The sequence below is a fragment of the Schistocerca piceifrons genome, chromosome 2, assembly GCF_021461385.2.
Source record: "Schistocerca piceifrons isolate TAMUIC-IGC-003096 chromosome 2, iqSchPice1.1, whole genome shotgun sequence".
Taxonomy (NCBI): domain Eukaryota; kingdom Metazoa; phylum Arthropoda; class Insecta; order Orthoptera; family Acrididae; genus Schistocerca; species Schistocerca piceifrons.
The window spans coordinates 815,256,107-815,270,637 of NC_060139.1; the positions used below are offsets into that span (position 1 = coordinate 815,256,107).

General features: G+C 45.3%; 1 protein-coding gene across 1 annotated transcript in view; it reads left to right on the forward strand.

Annotated features, from left to right (window-relative positions):
* Positions 1–14,531, forward strand: part of LOC124775891 (facilitated trehalose transporter Tret1-like) — a 349,558-nt gene that overhangs the window by 262,439 nt on the left and 72,588 nt on the right. The window contains exons 5-7 of the mRNA XM_047250726.1: positions 8,278–8,396; positions 12,469–12,657; positions 12,700–12,864. Of these exons, the coding sequence (XP_047106682.1) occupies positions 8,278–8,396; positions 12,469–12,657; positions 12,700–12,864 (473 nt within the window). The remainder of the gene's footprint in view (positions 1–8,277; positions 8,397–12,468; positions 12,658–12,699; positions 12,865–14,531) is intronic.

Consider the following 14,531-nt stretch of genomic DNA (forward strand, 5'->3'; position numbering starts at 1 on the left):
AGGGACGTCTTTAAGAGAAGCAAAATGAATGGTTTGCAGAGAATAATCGCGCGATGTGGTGTGGGTGTAAAAATCGAAGAGTGAGAACAATAAGACTTGAACACATTAGCGAAGCTCAAAGGATTGCACATTCCAGTGGTTACGAAGAGCTGAAGAAATTTTCACAGGATAGCTGCATCAAATCCGTCTTCGAACTGAAGCTAAGATCAACAGCAACGATAATAATAGTAAAAGCATAGTTCCTGGACAATCCCAGCAATTCATATGAGCTAGAGATGTGGGCTACCTTGTGAGAAAAGTCATCCAAGTAAACTACGGCTGATGTCTCTCCTTATAAACGTCACCTACTATAGGACATCCTGCAACTTCGAAAAAAAGGTGGCTGCTGTTTCTCTTTCCCATTAAATACACTCATGTGTCCATTCAATTCTTAAAGAAAATATATGATGTAGTCACTTACAGGGCAATCAAATAGCTAAATATTGAAACGGGCATCAAATTCCTTTGAGTATCTACAGACAATTTAATCATCATCGACATCCGGTATCTGACTGCCACTGCTCGAAAAATGCCTACTCAATTTACAAACATCACATTTTCCAGTAATATGCAGCCATATTGTTCCTGTAGGCCCGCCGCTGTGGCCGAGCAGTTCTAGGCACTTCAGTCCGGAACCGCGCTGCTGCTACGGTCGCAGGTTCAAATCCTGCCTCGGGCATGGATGTGTGATTTCCTTAGGTTAGTTAGCTTTAAGTAGTTCTAAGTCTAGGCGACTGATGACCTCAGATGTTAAGTCTCATAGTGCTTAGAGCCATTTGAACCATTGTTACTGTGTCTTTTCCAATGTCATCTACCACATTCTTATTTGTTGTCCTCTAGCCGAGTACTTCCTTGGACCATCAACCACCCACATTTGACTTTCGTTACAGCGACAATTTCACCTTTAACTGTGGTTTGTTCCTTGACTCATTTATTTGTTTTCCTACCTCTCCACACATTCATCTCTCCTTTGTCTGCTGGTCAAAAATCAGTTTGTCACTTCACATCGTTGTGGTCATAGGATTCGTTACACATTAGTTTTTTTATCTTGGCTTACTCGTTGGACTTGTTGTTCAGCTGAGCCATTTCTGTTGCCTGTCTCTCTGTTGTCGTTGTCGCCGTCGCCGTCGTCGTCTTCGTCGTCGTCCTGTTACTCTAGGTGATACGCTGTTTGATGGCTTGACCGCACGACCATTCCTGCCGTTTCTTGAGTTGGTCCCGGTTTTGTAAGATTCCACTCGCTATTGTTTTAAAAATACTGCTTAGTTTACCAAAATCACTCGTTGACACTTGCACTCACCTGTTTACGTCTTTTCTTTCTATTCAAACGTTGTCTGCCCCAAATACTAAAACACGAACTACGGTAAACTGCACAGCATGATTTCATTAACTGTGCTCTATGTATCTAAAGGAGGCAGTTTAGTCCTGTCTAAAATACTAATACAGTTCTCATAAAAGCGATCAAGGCAATAAAACTTCATATCAGAAGCTTTCATTACATTTAATTCATTGGTCGCTCTCCCGCCGAAAATGCCGAGTATTTATAATTCTTATACTACCCTCTTAGCCATCTATCTTCCGGTCATCCTCAGACTAAGCCCAGAGACTGACGACGCGATACCAATAGTGTCCTATATGTGGTCCATTGAGGTTGCATTGCGAAAGTGAGTCAACACCACAGTTTCTGGTCGGCGGCAGATGCAGTTCCCCTTCCCAACCCCATCGGCAGTTAGAGAACGCTAATTGTTTTTCAATGTGTCTGCGGTGGCAGCAAAATTGTCGCGGCTCCTCTGCGATGCAATTACAGAAAGCACCGTATCCATGCCCTGCCCAAACTGATCGGAGTGTCGTGATTATTACACATTCTTTTAAGAGAATCTCTAAGGCTTCCTTGAACAGTTTAAACACGGTGAGGTGGAAGTAATCTTCACGTTGCCATAACCCATACTAAGGGAACACATCGACATTAGCCAACCTCACCACGCACTAAGTGGCACTATGGGACTTAACATCTGAGGTCATCAGTACCCTAGACTTAGAACTCCTTAAACCCAACCAAACTAAAGACATCACACTCATCCATGCCAGAGGCAGGATTCGAACCTGCGACCGTAGCACCACGCGCTGAAACGCGCACATGTGCTTTGGCTAGATTTTGTAGACAAAGAGAAAGGGTCCAAGTAATTAAAAGTCCATACATAATGGCACAAAATCTGCATGCGTTCTTTACTACTGTCACGCTGGCGAGCTGTTTGCCATTAATTATATTTTGCAATATGTGAAACGTCATTTGCAAAGTACTCCCTCAGAAAAAATCTGAGAGAAAAGAGACAGTAATAGCCAGATTCCTTACGTACTGGAAAATAGTAGTCCCGAACCTGATTTCTTATACGATCATTACGCTAGGTTTCACTTATTCTCACAAAATGAAGACCACCGTTAAAATCAGCTGGAAGTTTATTTCTGCGAGGAGATGAAGAGATACGTAAAATGACGCTGCTCGTGCCTGTTGGCATCAAGGCACGATGATGAATCTCTGTGGACCAAAGAAATTGCATTGTGTATCCCGGCAGGTGAAACTTGCTGTTACCAGCTGTTAGCGCAGTATACTTCTTGAGGTTGGGAACTTGCTGAAGAGTGATGACTCCGTGGTAATAAATCTCCAGAGCACAGGCACCTGAGCCCACTTACACCGACTTCAACGTTGCAGTAACATGTTCCACTACGAAGACGCCGGTGGAGATGGCAGCTCTTGGCGCGTTTTATCTTGGGCCACGATACAGTTTTTTACTATCCATTACCGTGGACAAAGGCTCGTAATGTCGCCCTTGATTAAACGCCACTTTTTTGCCACGGTGAGGGCAACTACGTCGTGCATGAGTTGTGACACAGCGTGGCAGAAGCTGCAAACCTACATCCGTATCACCATGCGGTAAGAAGTGACACCTAGCCCCCCAACACCCCCCTCCGCCCAAAGCCTGGTTGCATCCATGGTTCCTTCGTGCGATTACTCTCTCTCTCTCTCTCTCTCTCTCTCTCTCTCTCTCTCTCTCTCTCTGATCTATCGCGAAATTATTCACTGTCAGTATCACCAGTATAGAAGTGGAATCTAGTCACAAGTGCTACTACTAGAGATACTGCCCAACACATCTGTGCAAAACTTCATCGGATTTTCTCTCTGGATTCCATAGTGCGCCCGACTGAACTGTAGTTCCCCAGTGGCCCTCATAGCAGCGCATCAACAACGCCTGTTCCTTTTAAGTAATTATCGTTGTATTTTATTCCATTTCCTGTGCTGACTTCTTGCTGTCTCCGTTAGTGTCTCTCTGTACGTTTTTGAAAGCTGCTCTCGACACTGTGACTTAACTTTATTTACATTGACTTAAATTCAGAATATCAAACGATTTTCAAAGTTGTAAACTCTGTCTACCCTCCTCAGTCAGCTAAGTAGCTGTCTTGAAACTTCCTACAAGCTAGTATGAAACCGACAGCTTTCTTTGGTCGACACTGAGAAAAAGATTAAATTAAATTCTGTAATACCACTGCGCAGTGGAAAATACGACGAACAGAATTTGTAGAGCAGCGTTACAAAGCCCGTGTCTGTGCAATGTTACGCCACTGCTGACTCTCGTGTCGTAGCAAGCTATATACCGTTGCTTTTCAGTGCATCTCTAACGAACAGCAAGTGTTGTTTGAAAATAAGCCCTTAAAAAGATGAAATTTTGATCAACATATCAGCATATGTATTCTTATTGATGTTCCTACTATTCCTGCTCATGTTCCAAAAATCAAGTATGAAGTCACAACTGTAGAAATACTGGAGTGCCTGTTAGGTAGCCTTCGGTTACGGTGCAGATTGTATGTAACACTTTCCACTTCCCCCATTGTATGTATACAGAGTTTTTTTTAAAGTGTCACATATTTCTACAGGCGATAGAATTGGTCAAAACTGAAAGCTGAGTTTCTACTGCGCCATTAGAACGAAACGCAACGGTCGTTAGACGAAAGACTGTGTATTGTTGGTAACGTTGTTTTATCTGAAGTGCAGCAATTACAGCGCTGCATTGCGGGAAAATCACCGACAGAGAAAGCTGAAAAGAGGCCCCAAAGTCAGTAAACAAGCTAAAGTATGTGATCATGAAATTTGAAGAAACAGGTGAATAAGTAGATGGTGCAGCAGGGAGAGAGATACGGCCCATTTTCCTGGCAGTTGTTCAAGAATTTGCTGTAGCTATAGCCGACTGAATAGTACATATCTGTATAGTACATACCTCAAACTCTGCAGCCAGTGTTCGAGTTGTGTCACGGAAATTCTCCTTTTCCTGGTCAACAGTTCAAAACATTTTGCCGCGTATTTCAGACTGGTATCCGTACAAGATTCAGAACGTGCCTCAAATGAAGCCCCAAGATGGGCTACAACGCCGTGATTTTCTGCTTACAAGGGAACCTCCCCATCGCACCCCCCTTAGATTTAGTTATAAGTTGGCACAGTGGATAGGCCTTGACAAACTGAACACAGATCAATCGAGAAAACAGGAAGAAGTTGTGTGGAACTATGAAAAAATAAGCAAAATATACAAACTGAGTAGTCCATGGGCAACATAGGCAACATCAAGGAGGTTGTACGCTAAGTAGAGCCGTGGTCCCGTGGTTAGCGTGAGCAGCTGTGGAACGGGAGGTCCTTGGTTCAAGTCTTCCCTCTAGTGAAAATTTTAATTTTTTACTTTCAGACAATTACCAAAGTTCAGGCACTCACACATAATCAACGTCGCTCTCCAAAATTCCAGGACATGTTCAGATTTGCTTGGACATATGCAGGATTTGACGGTCTACACACGGAAAAATTTGAAAACGTTAAAAACATATGTTTTGACAGAGCACAGAGAAAACTGTGCGACTGTGAAACTGTTGCATTCATTTGTTGTAGTTTATGTGACACACTCTTATGTTTTCATCACTTTTTTTGGAAGTGATTATCACATCCACAAGAAAACCTAAATCGGACAAGGCAGAAGAATCTTTTTAACCATTCGCCAAGTGTGCAAGTTAGGTGGGTCGACAACATATACCTGTCATGTGACGCTCATGCCGTCACCAGTGTCGTATAGAATATATCAGACGTGTTTTCCTGTGGAGGAATCGGTTGACCTATGACCTTCCGATCAAATGTTTTAGGTTCCCATGGGAGAGGCACGTCCTTTCGTCTACTAATCACACGGTTTTGCGGTGCGGTCGAAAAACACAGACACTAAACTTGTTACAGTGAACAGAGACGTCAATGAACGAATGGACAGATCATAACTTTGCAAAAATGGTAATTAAGCTTTTCGCTCGAGGGAAGGCTTGAACCAAGGACCTTTCGCTCAGCAGCTGCTCACGCTAACCACAAGACCACGGCACACTTATGATCATTTACTCCTTGGTATTGCCTATGTTGCTCATGGACTACTCAGTTTGTATATTTTGCTTATTTTTTCGTAGTTCCACACAACTTCTTCCTGTTTTCTCGATTGATCTGTGTTCAGTTTTACAAGGCCTATCCACTGTGCCAAATTATAACTAAATCTGAGGGTGGTACGATGGGGAGGTTCCCTTGTTAGTTTTTCGACACACATGGAAATGGATGGCATGTGACCAGGGAACCTGGAATTTTCTCTGGGCGGACGAGGCGCATTTTGCTTTGGAAGCTATCGTGAATGCACAGAACTGTCTCACATGGGGTTCTACTCCGCAACATGTCGTACAGGTACATTCATTGCTCTCAGCATAGTTATTGCATAGTGTGGTTTCTCAAGCTCCTTCATTCTCGGCTCTTTTTTCTTGGAGAAGATTTACAGTGACACTTGCACGTTGTAAGGACCTCCTTGTGCAACAGGTGATTTCAGCTTTGCAAGAACACAACTGAATCCACACACTATTTTGATGCGAGATGGGGCTGTTCAAAATGGTTCAAATGGCTCTGAGCACAATGCGACTTAACTTCTGAGGTCATCAGTCGCCTAGAACTTAGAACTAATTAAACCTAACTAAGCTAAGGACATCACACACATCCACGCCTGAGGCAGGATTCGAACCTGCGACCGTAGCGGTCGCTCGGTTCCAGACTGTAGCCCCTAGAACCGCACGGCCACTCCGGCCGGCTGATGGGGCTGTACCATATGTCGATCGCCAGGTGAACGATTTGTTTTGAGTAATCTTCGGTAACGACTGCATCACCTCTAGAGACAACTGCAAGGTGTGTGGATTTCCAGATACCCCGATCTCAGTCCATGTGATTTATAGTTGTGGGGAAATCTAAAAGATGGGGCGTATCAGCGCTGTATTCGGTCTCTTCCTGATCTGCAGGGTAGCGTACGAAGACATATCACTCTGATTATACCAGGTATGCTGCGAGCAGCTGTTCCGTCTTATGGATGCGGCAAGTTGATGAGTCGTGAGATCATACTGAACACGTGCTGTAACTTGTGACTAATACCAAGTAAACGTGCCAGAACCATCGTTATCATGTGTTTAATCGTCCCTTCGCTTTTACTGCACCCACACCACATTTTGACTGCTTACAGCGCCATATTTTCACCTGGTGAGAAAAAGTGGAGCTGTTATTTTTCAGTGTATTCTGCGAGCCCGGCGATTAATGAACATACCTACACTGCTTCAGTGTCCTGCGATGTATGCAGCTCGCACTGTAGCGCTCGTAACACTATCAGTGTAATTCTATCCGCTTAGTATATTCCCGGAAACCAAAACCTATTGATACGAGCCTTGAAGACCCGCAATTCACAGCCTGCATTTTATTTACGGATGAGGCAAGATTTACAAGAGAGGGCATAGTAAATAACCACAATAGGGATGGATGCAAACCCTCGAGCAATCATGGAGATGAGGCATCAGAATCGGTTTGGTATCAGTGAACGGGGAGGAACAACCGGTGACAGACACATACGGCAATTCACTTCACCAAACAAACTGACGGTGCTGTGTATAAGCTATTTCTGTGCGGTGACTTACCAGCGCTATTACTGCTGCAGAAAAACAACTACTGTGCTTTATGCACGATAGGGCACCACATAATTTTCTTCGAATCACGCGACAGTACCTGACCACAACATTTCACAGGCGATAGATTGATCGAGGTGGTCCGCATAGCATAGTCTCCCCATCTACTGGACCAGAATCCGTTGTATTCTCGCTACTGGGACATACAATGACGCTGGTGTAGGCCCAACCCACCGACAATGTGCAGACGTTACAGAAACGTGTGACCAATGCATTTAGCGCAATCTGGATGGGGCCAGGTTTATTTGAGAGAATGCACAATTCACTTCTAATGTCAGGATGCATGGTAACTATATGCAGCACTGTCTAAACTTTGGACACTATAGACTCTAACGTGTCTACCTCTTGCAGGGATAGACTGGCTCATATCCAAAGAGGTATTGATTTCCAGACATACCATTACAGGAAATTTTTTTTCCAGTTTTGACAATCTTGCCTCCTGTAGGTATATGTGACATTTTCTGAAACTTCCTGCACAGTATAGGTTCATAACCCCGTGGTGCACATTTCCACTGAAGTGCACAGCTGTTCATGGTCGCTTCTTTGGCGTTTCCAATCAGCCCTAAGGGTGCAAACTCACGCAAGGCACAGCACCTCACGTATTGTATGTGGTTAATCCTGTAAAATAATGGGTATCATTGGAGAGGACTGCGTGCATTTGCAGCCTCAGGAATGATTGAAAACGCCAAAGAAGCGACCATTAACAGCCGTCCACTGTATTGGACATATGCACCACAGAGATAAAGTTGTGCCCAGTGAACTCCCAAGTGCTTTCCCAAACCCAAGCTGATTTTGCAATTCGTCGAGGATGCTCAATATTCGTTTCGATATGGCAAACATAAGATGACTAGACAAACGGCGTACCGTACCAGAAGTTTTGCCAGCACAGTGGCCGTCGGGACGGCGTAAATCACAGGTCAGCACAAACAACAAGCCGACGAGGGCGCTCGTCGGATGAAGTCAGCTGCTGTGGCAATCGTCCTTGAACACACACACACACACACACACACACACACACACACACACACACACACACACAGAGAGAGAGAGAGAGAGAGAGAGAGAGAGAGAGAGAGAGGAGATAGGTTTTTCCTCGCGCAAGGACGTCACTGTCTACTGTAGACAAAACGCGACTGTGACAGCTGGCACTTCAGCCTCTGCCGCTTTCTTTTTTTTTTTCAGAACTGTGCGTGTCTGTGGGGTTCTTCGTGGAGTACCTACTGGGCACGGTCACCGACTGGAGAAACGCTGCTCTGATCAGTGCCCTGCTGCCCATCATCTCCGTCATACTCATCACTCAGGTAAAACTCCCTCTTCTCATCCACATGAAATGTCCCCTTTGGAAAATTATTAATGACTGTGCTGATAAAACCTCTTACGTTATTTGATTTTCAAACAGCTGAGCAAAACTGAACGTACGCAGACATTTCTCTCTTTACTTATTCTGATCAACACTAAACTGACACACAATATTTTTAGCGCAACGCAGTCTGACTTTCAATAATCCCCATAAAAGAATGGCCCTGACTAACAATAACCTATACCTTTCATGAATCACTTACGTCACATAAATCTTCGTTACTCGAATTACTGCAATACAGCGAGCGCCGATACTGCCAGCTAAATAAAAGATTCAAACTACTGAAGGCACTAACTACTGATAGGCATACTTAGCAAATGAAAGATTTTGATAGAGAACAAACAATGTATTTACCTCAATAGTGTTCGAAAGTCATAATATATATAGCAGTTCATGGCATCCAGTCTTACAAATTTACTGTCTCTGATGGACACACGTCCAGATCATCCGCTCTCAAAACTCTGCTATCTCTCTTCCCACATCCACCGCTGCTGACAGCTCACCTCCAGCTGCCCAACACTACGCGCTGTTCACATCCAACTGCCCAAAACTACAATAGCAAAAATTCCAACAATGCAAACCAGCCACAGACTGCACACAGCACAGTCAGTGATTTTCATACAGAGCGCTACGTAGTGTTACCAGCATAAAAACCTAAACAGCCTACTTACACACCTCGCATCTCTTTACACCATTTCTTTCTATGTTCGGATCAAAACGGACAAAATACGGAACGATGAACTTTTTCTGTGATCTGAAGTCATAAGTAGAAGGATAACAGGCGTATTTTACAGTTCCATGAAAAGTTTTTTCACTTACTGCTGCCATTGACAAAATTTGTTGACTTACCCAAATGATTTAATAAAGCAAAATATTTCGAAGTAGAAACTTCATCTTCAGGTTCCAGTACAAAAAACATTTAACAAAAGGTCACTTAGACATTAAAGGTGCCGTTTACAATCTTGGCATGTGTTGTGGTCACGCTGCGTAGAAAGAAGATAATACCCTAATTGCGAGAGAATATTCACTTAGTTGGTTGATCTGCTGTTCACGTAAAAATACCTAAATAATCACTCACTTTGTTGATTGTAACGGCTGTCTTCTTCTGGTGTGTTCAGTTACCTCCATCATTCTGGCTCCTTGGATCTTCTTAAAGGTTCTTGAAAATCAACAATATTGTGTAGTAGAAACAAAATGCCGGTCAAAACAAAGTTTTCTTCGATTTACCCTTCGATATGTCGACACTGGTGTTATCGATCACCTGCAATGTCTTCAGCACATCTTATTGCCGCAACGCTGATGTTCGTTGACGAAATATGTTACAATTTGGTGTTAGAAATGACAGTATAAAAATTATTTTAAATAATAACGAAGATACAGCTACTGGAACAAAGATTTTCTTATGTTTTCTTAATAGTAAAATATTTTCTGTTTTAATAGTACTGAATTTAAAGTCGTTGGAGAAATAACAGTTCTTGAAATCCGTAATTTCGTTTAGTTTCGGCTACAACGAGTAAGGCCTTTTCACATTAAGAAAGTCAGTGATCACTTTAAAAAAATTACGTGAACAGCAGACCAGCGATCTAACTGAATATTCCCTCATACTAGGTTGCGCTTCTCTTTGTGCGCACGATGACCACAGCACATGCCAAGACTCTGAAGAACGACTGTAGTATTTATGTGTACTTTCGTTAAATGTTTCTGTATTGCAACTGCAGCATGAATTTTTTACCTCGAACATACTGCTTCATTGCCGGCCGAAGTGGCCGTGCGGTTAAAGGCGCTGCAGTCTGGAACCGCAAGACCGCTACGGTCGCAGGTTCGAATCCTGCCTCGGGCATGGATGTTTGTGATGTCCTTAGGTTAGTTAGGTTTAACTAGTTCTAAGTTCTAGGGGACTAATGACCTCAGCAGTTGAGTCCCATAGTGCTCAGAGCCATTTGAGCCATACTGCTTCATTAAATAATTTAAGTAACTCAACAAATATTGTGGCTGCTATCGATTAACGGTCAATATGGCTTTAAATTATTTCACAATTGCTGCTACACACTTCTAGAGGCTGTAGACGGGTTGCAGTTCTCTTTTAGACCGTATCGTGCTAATCAGATGTTTAATATCGCGTTAGAAAGCCTAGTTATGTGGTGATAAATTATTACTTTACCCGACCCTCTCGTGTAACTCGACATACGACTCGCTAGATGGTGAGCCGGGGTCGTGAGCCAAACCTAGATAAGATCCGCTCAAGTCATTGACAACTGGTGAGATTTTCGGGTAGTTTTCCACGATCGTTTACGCTAATGCTGGGCTGATCCCCAATCACTGCTTCAGACAATACGATACACAAACAGGTAAAATCCGGAATGAGATTTTCACTCTGCAGCGGAGTGTGCGATGATATGAAATTTCCTGACAAATTAAAACTGTGTGCCGGACAGAGACTCGAACTCGGGACCTTTGCCTTTCGCGGGCAAGTGCTCTATCAGCTGAGCTACCCAAGCATGACTCACGACCCGTCCTCGCAGCTTCAATTCTGCCAGTACCTCGTCTCCTACCTTCCAAACTTCACAGAAAGTCTTCTGCGAACCTTGCAGAACTAGCACCCCTGGAAGAAAGGATATTGCGGAGACATGGCTTTGCCACAGCCTAGGGTATGTTTCCAGAATGAGATTTTCACACTGCAGCGGAGTGTGCGCTGATATGAAACTTCCTGACATATTAAAAGTATGTGCCGGACCGAGGCTCAAACTCGGGACCTCCCTCCCCTAGGCTGTGGCTAAGCCATGTCACCGCAATATCCTTCCATCCAGGAGTATTAGTTCTGCTAGGTTCCCAGAAGAGCTTCTGTGAAGTTTGGAAGGTAGGAGACGAGGTACTGGCAGAACTGAAGCTGCGAGGACGAGACGTGAGTCATGCTTCGATAGCTCAGCTGGTAGAGCAATTGCCCGCAAAAGGCAAAGGTCCCGATTCGAGTCTCGGTCCGCCACACAGATTTAATCTGTCAGGAAGTTTCAGGTAAAATCCGGTTACACACAGAACGTAGGTCACACGATTCGCAGACAGATGGCTCTTGCCACTTCTCTCCCTTACGTTAAATGATGTATTAGGCGGCAGAAAGGGCATCCTGCCACGAAATAAAAAGAAGAAAAATCCAAATCGTGAAAACAGTGGATCTCTTACGATAGCATAAACGCTTTTTGAGACTTTGTTACGTTGTCTGTCTAAGCCGCTGCAGTCATGGACTGTGTGGCAGATCCTGGCGGAGGTTCGAATCCTCCCTCGGGCATGGGTGTGTGTGTTTGTCCTTAGGGTAATTTAGGTTAAGTAGTGTGTAAGCTTAGGGACTGATGACCTTAGCAGTTGAGTCCTGTAAGATTTCACACACATATGAACATTTGTTACGTTATCCAGCCTGATGAGCTCCGGCACACAGTTTTAATCTGCCATGAAGTTTCATATCAGCACACACTCCGCTGCAGAGTGAATATCTCATTACGGAATACCTTTTTTTAACATTCTGTATTCACTACCAAAATTTTTACCCATGTCCTATTAGAGGTTGCAGTGTCTCACGACCTGTGAAGGAAGGAAGATAAGAGTTGAACATTCCGTCGACAACAAGGTCATTAGAGACGGGGCACAAGCCCGGATTAGGGAAGGATGAGGAAGGAAATCTCCCGTGGCTTTTCAAAGGAACCATCCTGGCATTTGCCTAAAGCAGTTCATGGCCAGACGGGGGGGATCTGAACCGTGTCTCCCTTCCAATGTGCCCCCTTGCCCGGTTTCGCATCATGTGTTGCTGCAATAGTCCCCCCCACCCTCCCCACGCACCACAGTAGAAAGCTGTCATTGGTTGTTACTTTGCTTTGCTTCTTAGATTTCGGTTTAAATCTCTCTCTCCCACTTTCTCTCTTTCTGTCTCTCTGTCTATCACTGCAAATGTCGTGACCTAGACTTGCTCTTAGCTAATTCTGTACAAAGCGCAGGCACCAGTAACGTTGTTCCGCGGTCGACAGGTGCCGGAGACACCGATCTGGCTGGTGTCGCGCGGCCGCACCAAGGACGCGGAGAACGCGCTGCGCTGGCTGCGGGGGTGGGTACAGCCGGCGGACGTGCAGGCCGAGCTGAACGAGCTGTGCGCCTACTACAAGCAGACGGACGCGGACGAGGCGTCGGCGGCGCAGTCCGGCACGCCGGGCCGCTACCGCAAGCCGGCGCCGCCCCAGCCGCCGCCGCTGCGGCGCGCGCCGGACGTCATCCCGGCGAGGGCGCTCTCGCTGCGGCGGATGTCCGCCGAGATGATGACGCCCGACGAGGAGGCGGCGGCCGCGCTGGCTGCGCTGCACGAGCGCCACCGCGGCTCCCAGAACTTCCCCGTCGGACTGCCCGCCTTCGCCGCCCCCCGCAAAGAGGTACGTCGCAGCCAGTGGCGGACTAAGATGGAGGTGGAAGGGCGGCCCGCCCCGTTCCTCTGGTCCAGAGGAGGGGTCTCCAAATCTCGAGGGCCTTTAGATTCGGATGCGTCCCAGGAACAGACAAATTTTAACCAAATCCCAAACAAACACAAATACTTAGAAGCACCTGAGAACTTGGTACAGGAACGAGTATTCAAACACAGAGATAAGTAAACAGGCAGAATAAGGCGAAGCGGTCGGCAACACCTGTACAGGTTGTTACAAAAAGGTACGGCCAGACTTTCGGAAAACATTCCTAACACACAAAGAAAGAAAATGTTGACATGTGTCCGGAAACGCTTACTTTCCATGTTAGAGCTCATTTTATTACTTCTCTTCAAATCACATTAATCATGGAATGGAAGCACACAGGAATAGAACGTACCAGCGTGACTTCAAACACTTTGTTATAGGATATGTTCAAAATGTCCTCCGTTAGCGAGGATACATGCATCCACCCTCCGTCGCATGGAATTCCTGATGCGCTGATGCAGCCCTGGAGAATGGCGTATTGTATCACAGCCTTCTACAATACGAGCACGAAGAGTCTCTACATTTGATACCGGGGTTGCGTAGACAAGAGCTTTCAAATGCCACCATAGATGAAAGTCAAGAGGGTTGAGGTCAGGAGAGCGTGGAGGCCATGGAATTGGTCCGCCTCTGCCAATCCATCGGTCACCGAATCTGTTGTTGAGAAGCGTACGAACACTTCGACTGAAATGTGCACGAGCTCCATCGTGCAGGAACCACATGTTGTGTCGTACTTGTAAAGGCACATGTTCTAGCAGCACAGGTAGAGTATCCCGTATCTCCATTGAGCGTAGGTAGAAGAACATGGGGCCCAATCAAGACATCTCCAACAATGCCTGCCCAAACGTTCACAGAAAATCTGTGTTGATCACGTGATTGCACAATTGCGTGCGGATTCTCGTCAGCCCACACATGTTTATTGTGGAAATTTACAATTTGATCACGTTGGAATGAAGCCTTATCCGTAAAGAGAACATTTGCACTGAAATGAGGATTGACACATTGTTGGATGAACCATTCGCAGAAGTGTACCCGTGGAGGCCAATCAGCTGCTGATAGTGCCTGCACACGCTGTACATGGTACGGAAACAACTGGTTCTTCCGTAGCACTCTCCATACAGTGACGTGGTCAACGTTACCTTGTACAGCAGCAACTTCTCTGATGCTGACATTAGGGATATCGTCAAGTGCGCGAAGAATTGCCTCGTCAATTGCAGGTGTCCTCGTCGTTCTAGGTCTTCCCCAGTCGCGAGTCATAGGCTGGAATGTTCCGTGCTCCCTGAGACGCTGATCAATTGCTTCGAACGTCTTCCTATCGGGACACCTTCGTTCTAGAAATCTGTCTCGATAGAAACGTACCGCGCCACGGCTATTGCCCCGTGCTAATCCATACATCAAATGGGCGTCAGCCAACTCCGCATTTGTAAACATTGCACTGACTGCAAAACCACGTTCGTGATGAACACTAACCTGTTCATACTACGTACTGATGTGCTTGATGCTAGTGCTGTAGAGCAATGAGTCGCATGGCAACACAAGCACCGAAGTCAACATTACCTTCCTTCAATTGGGCCAACTGGCGGTGAATCGAGGAA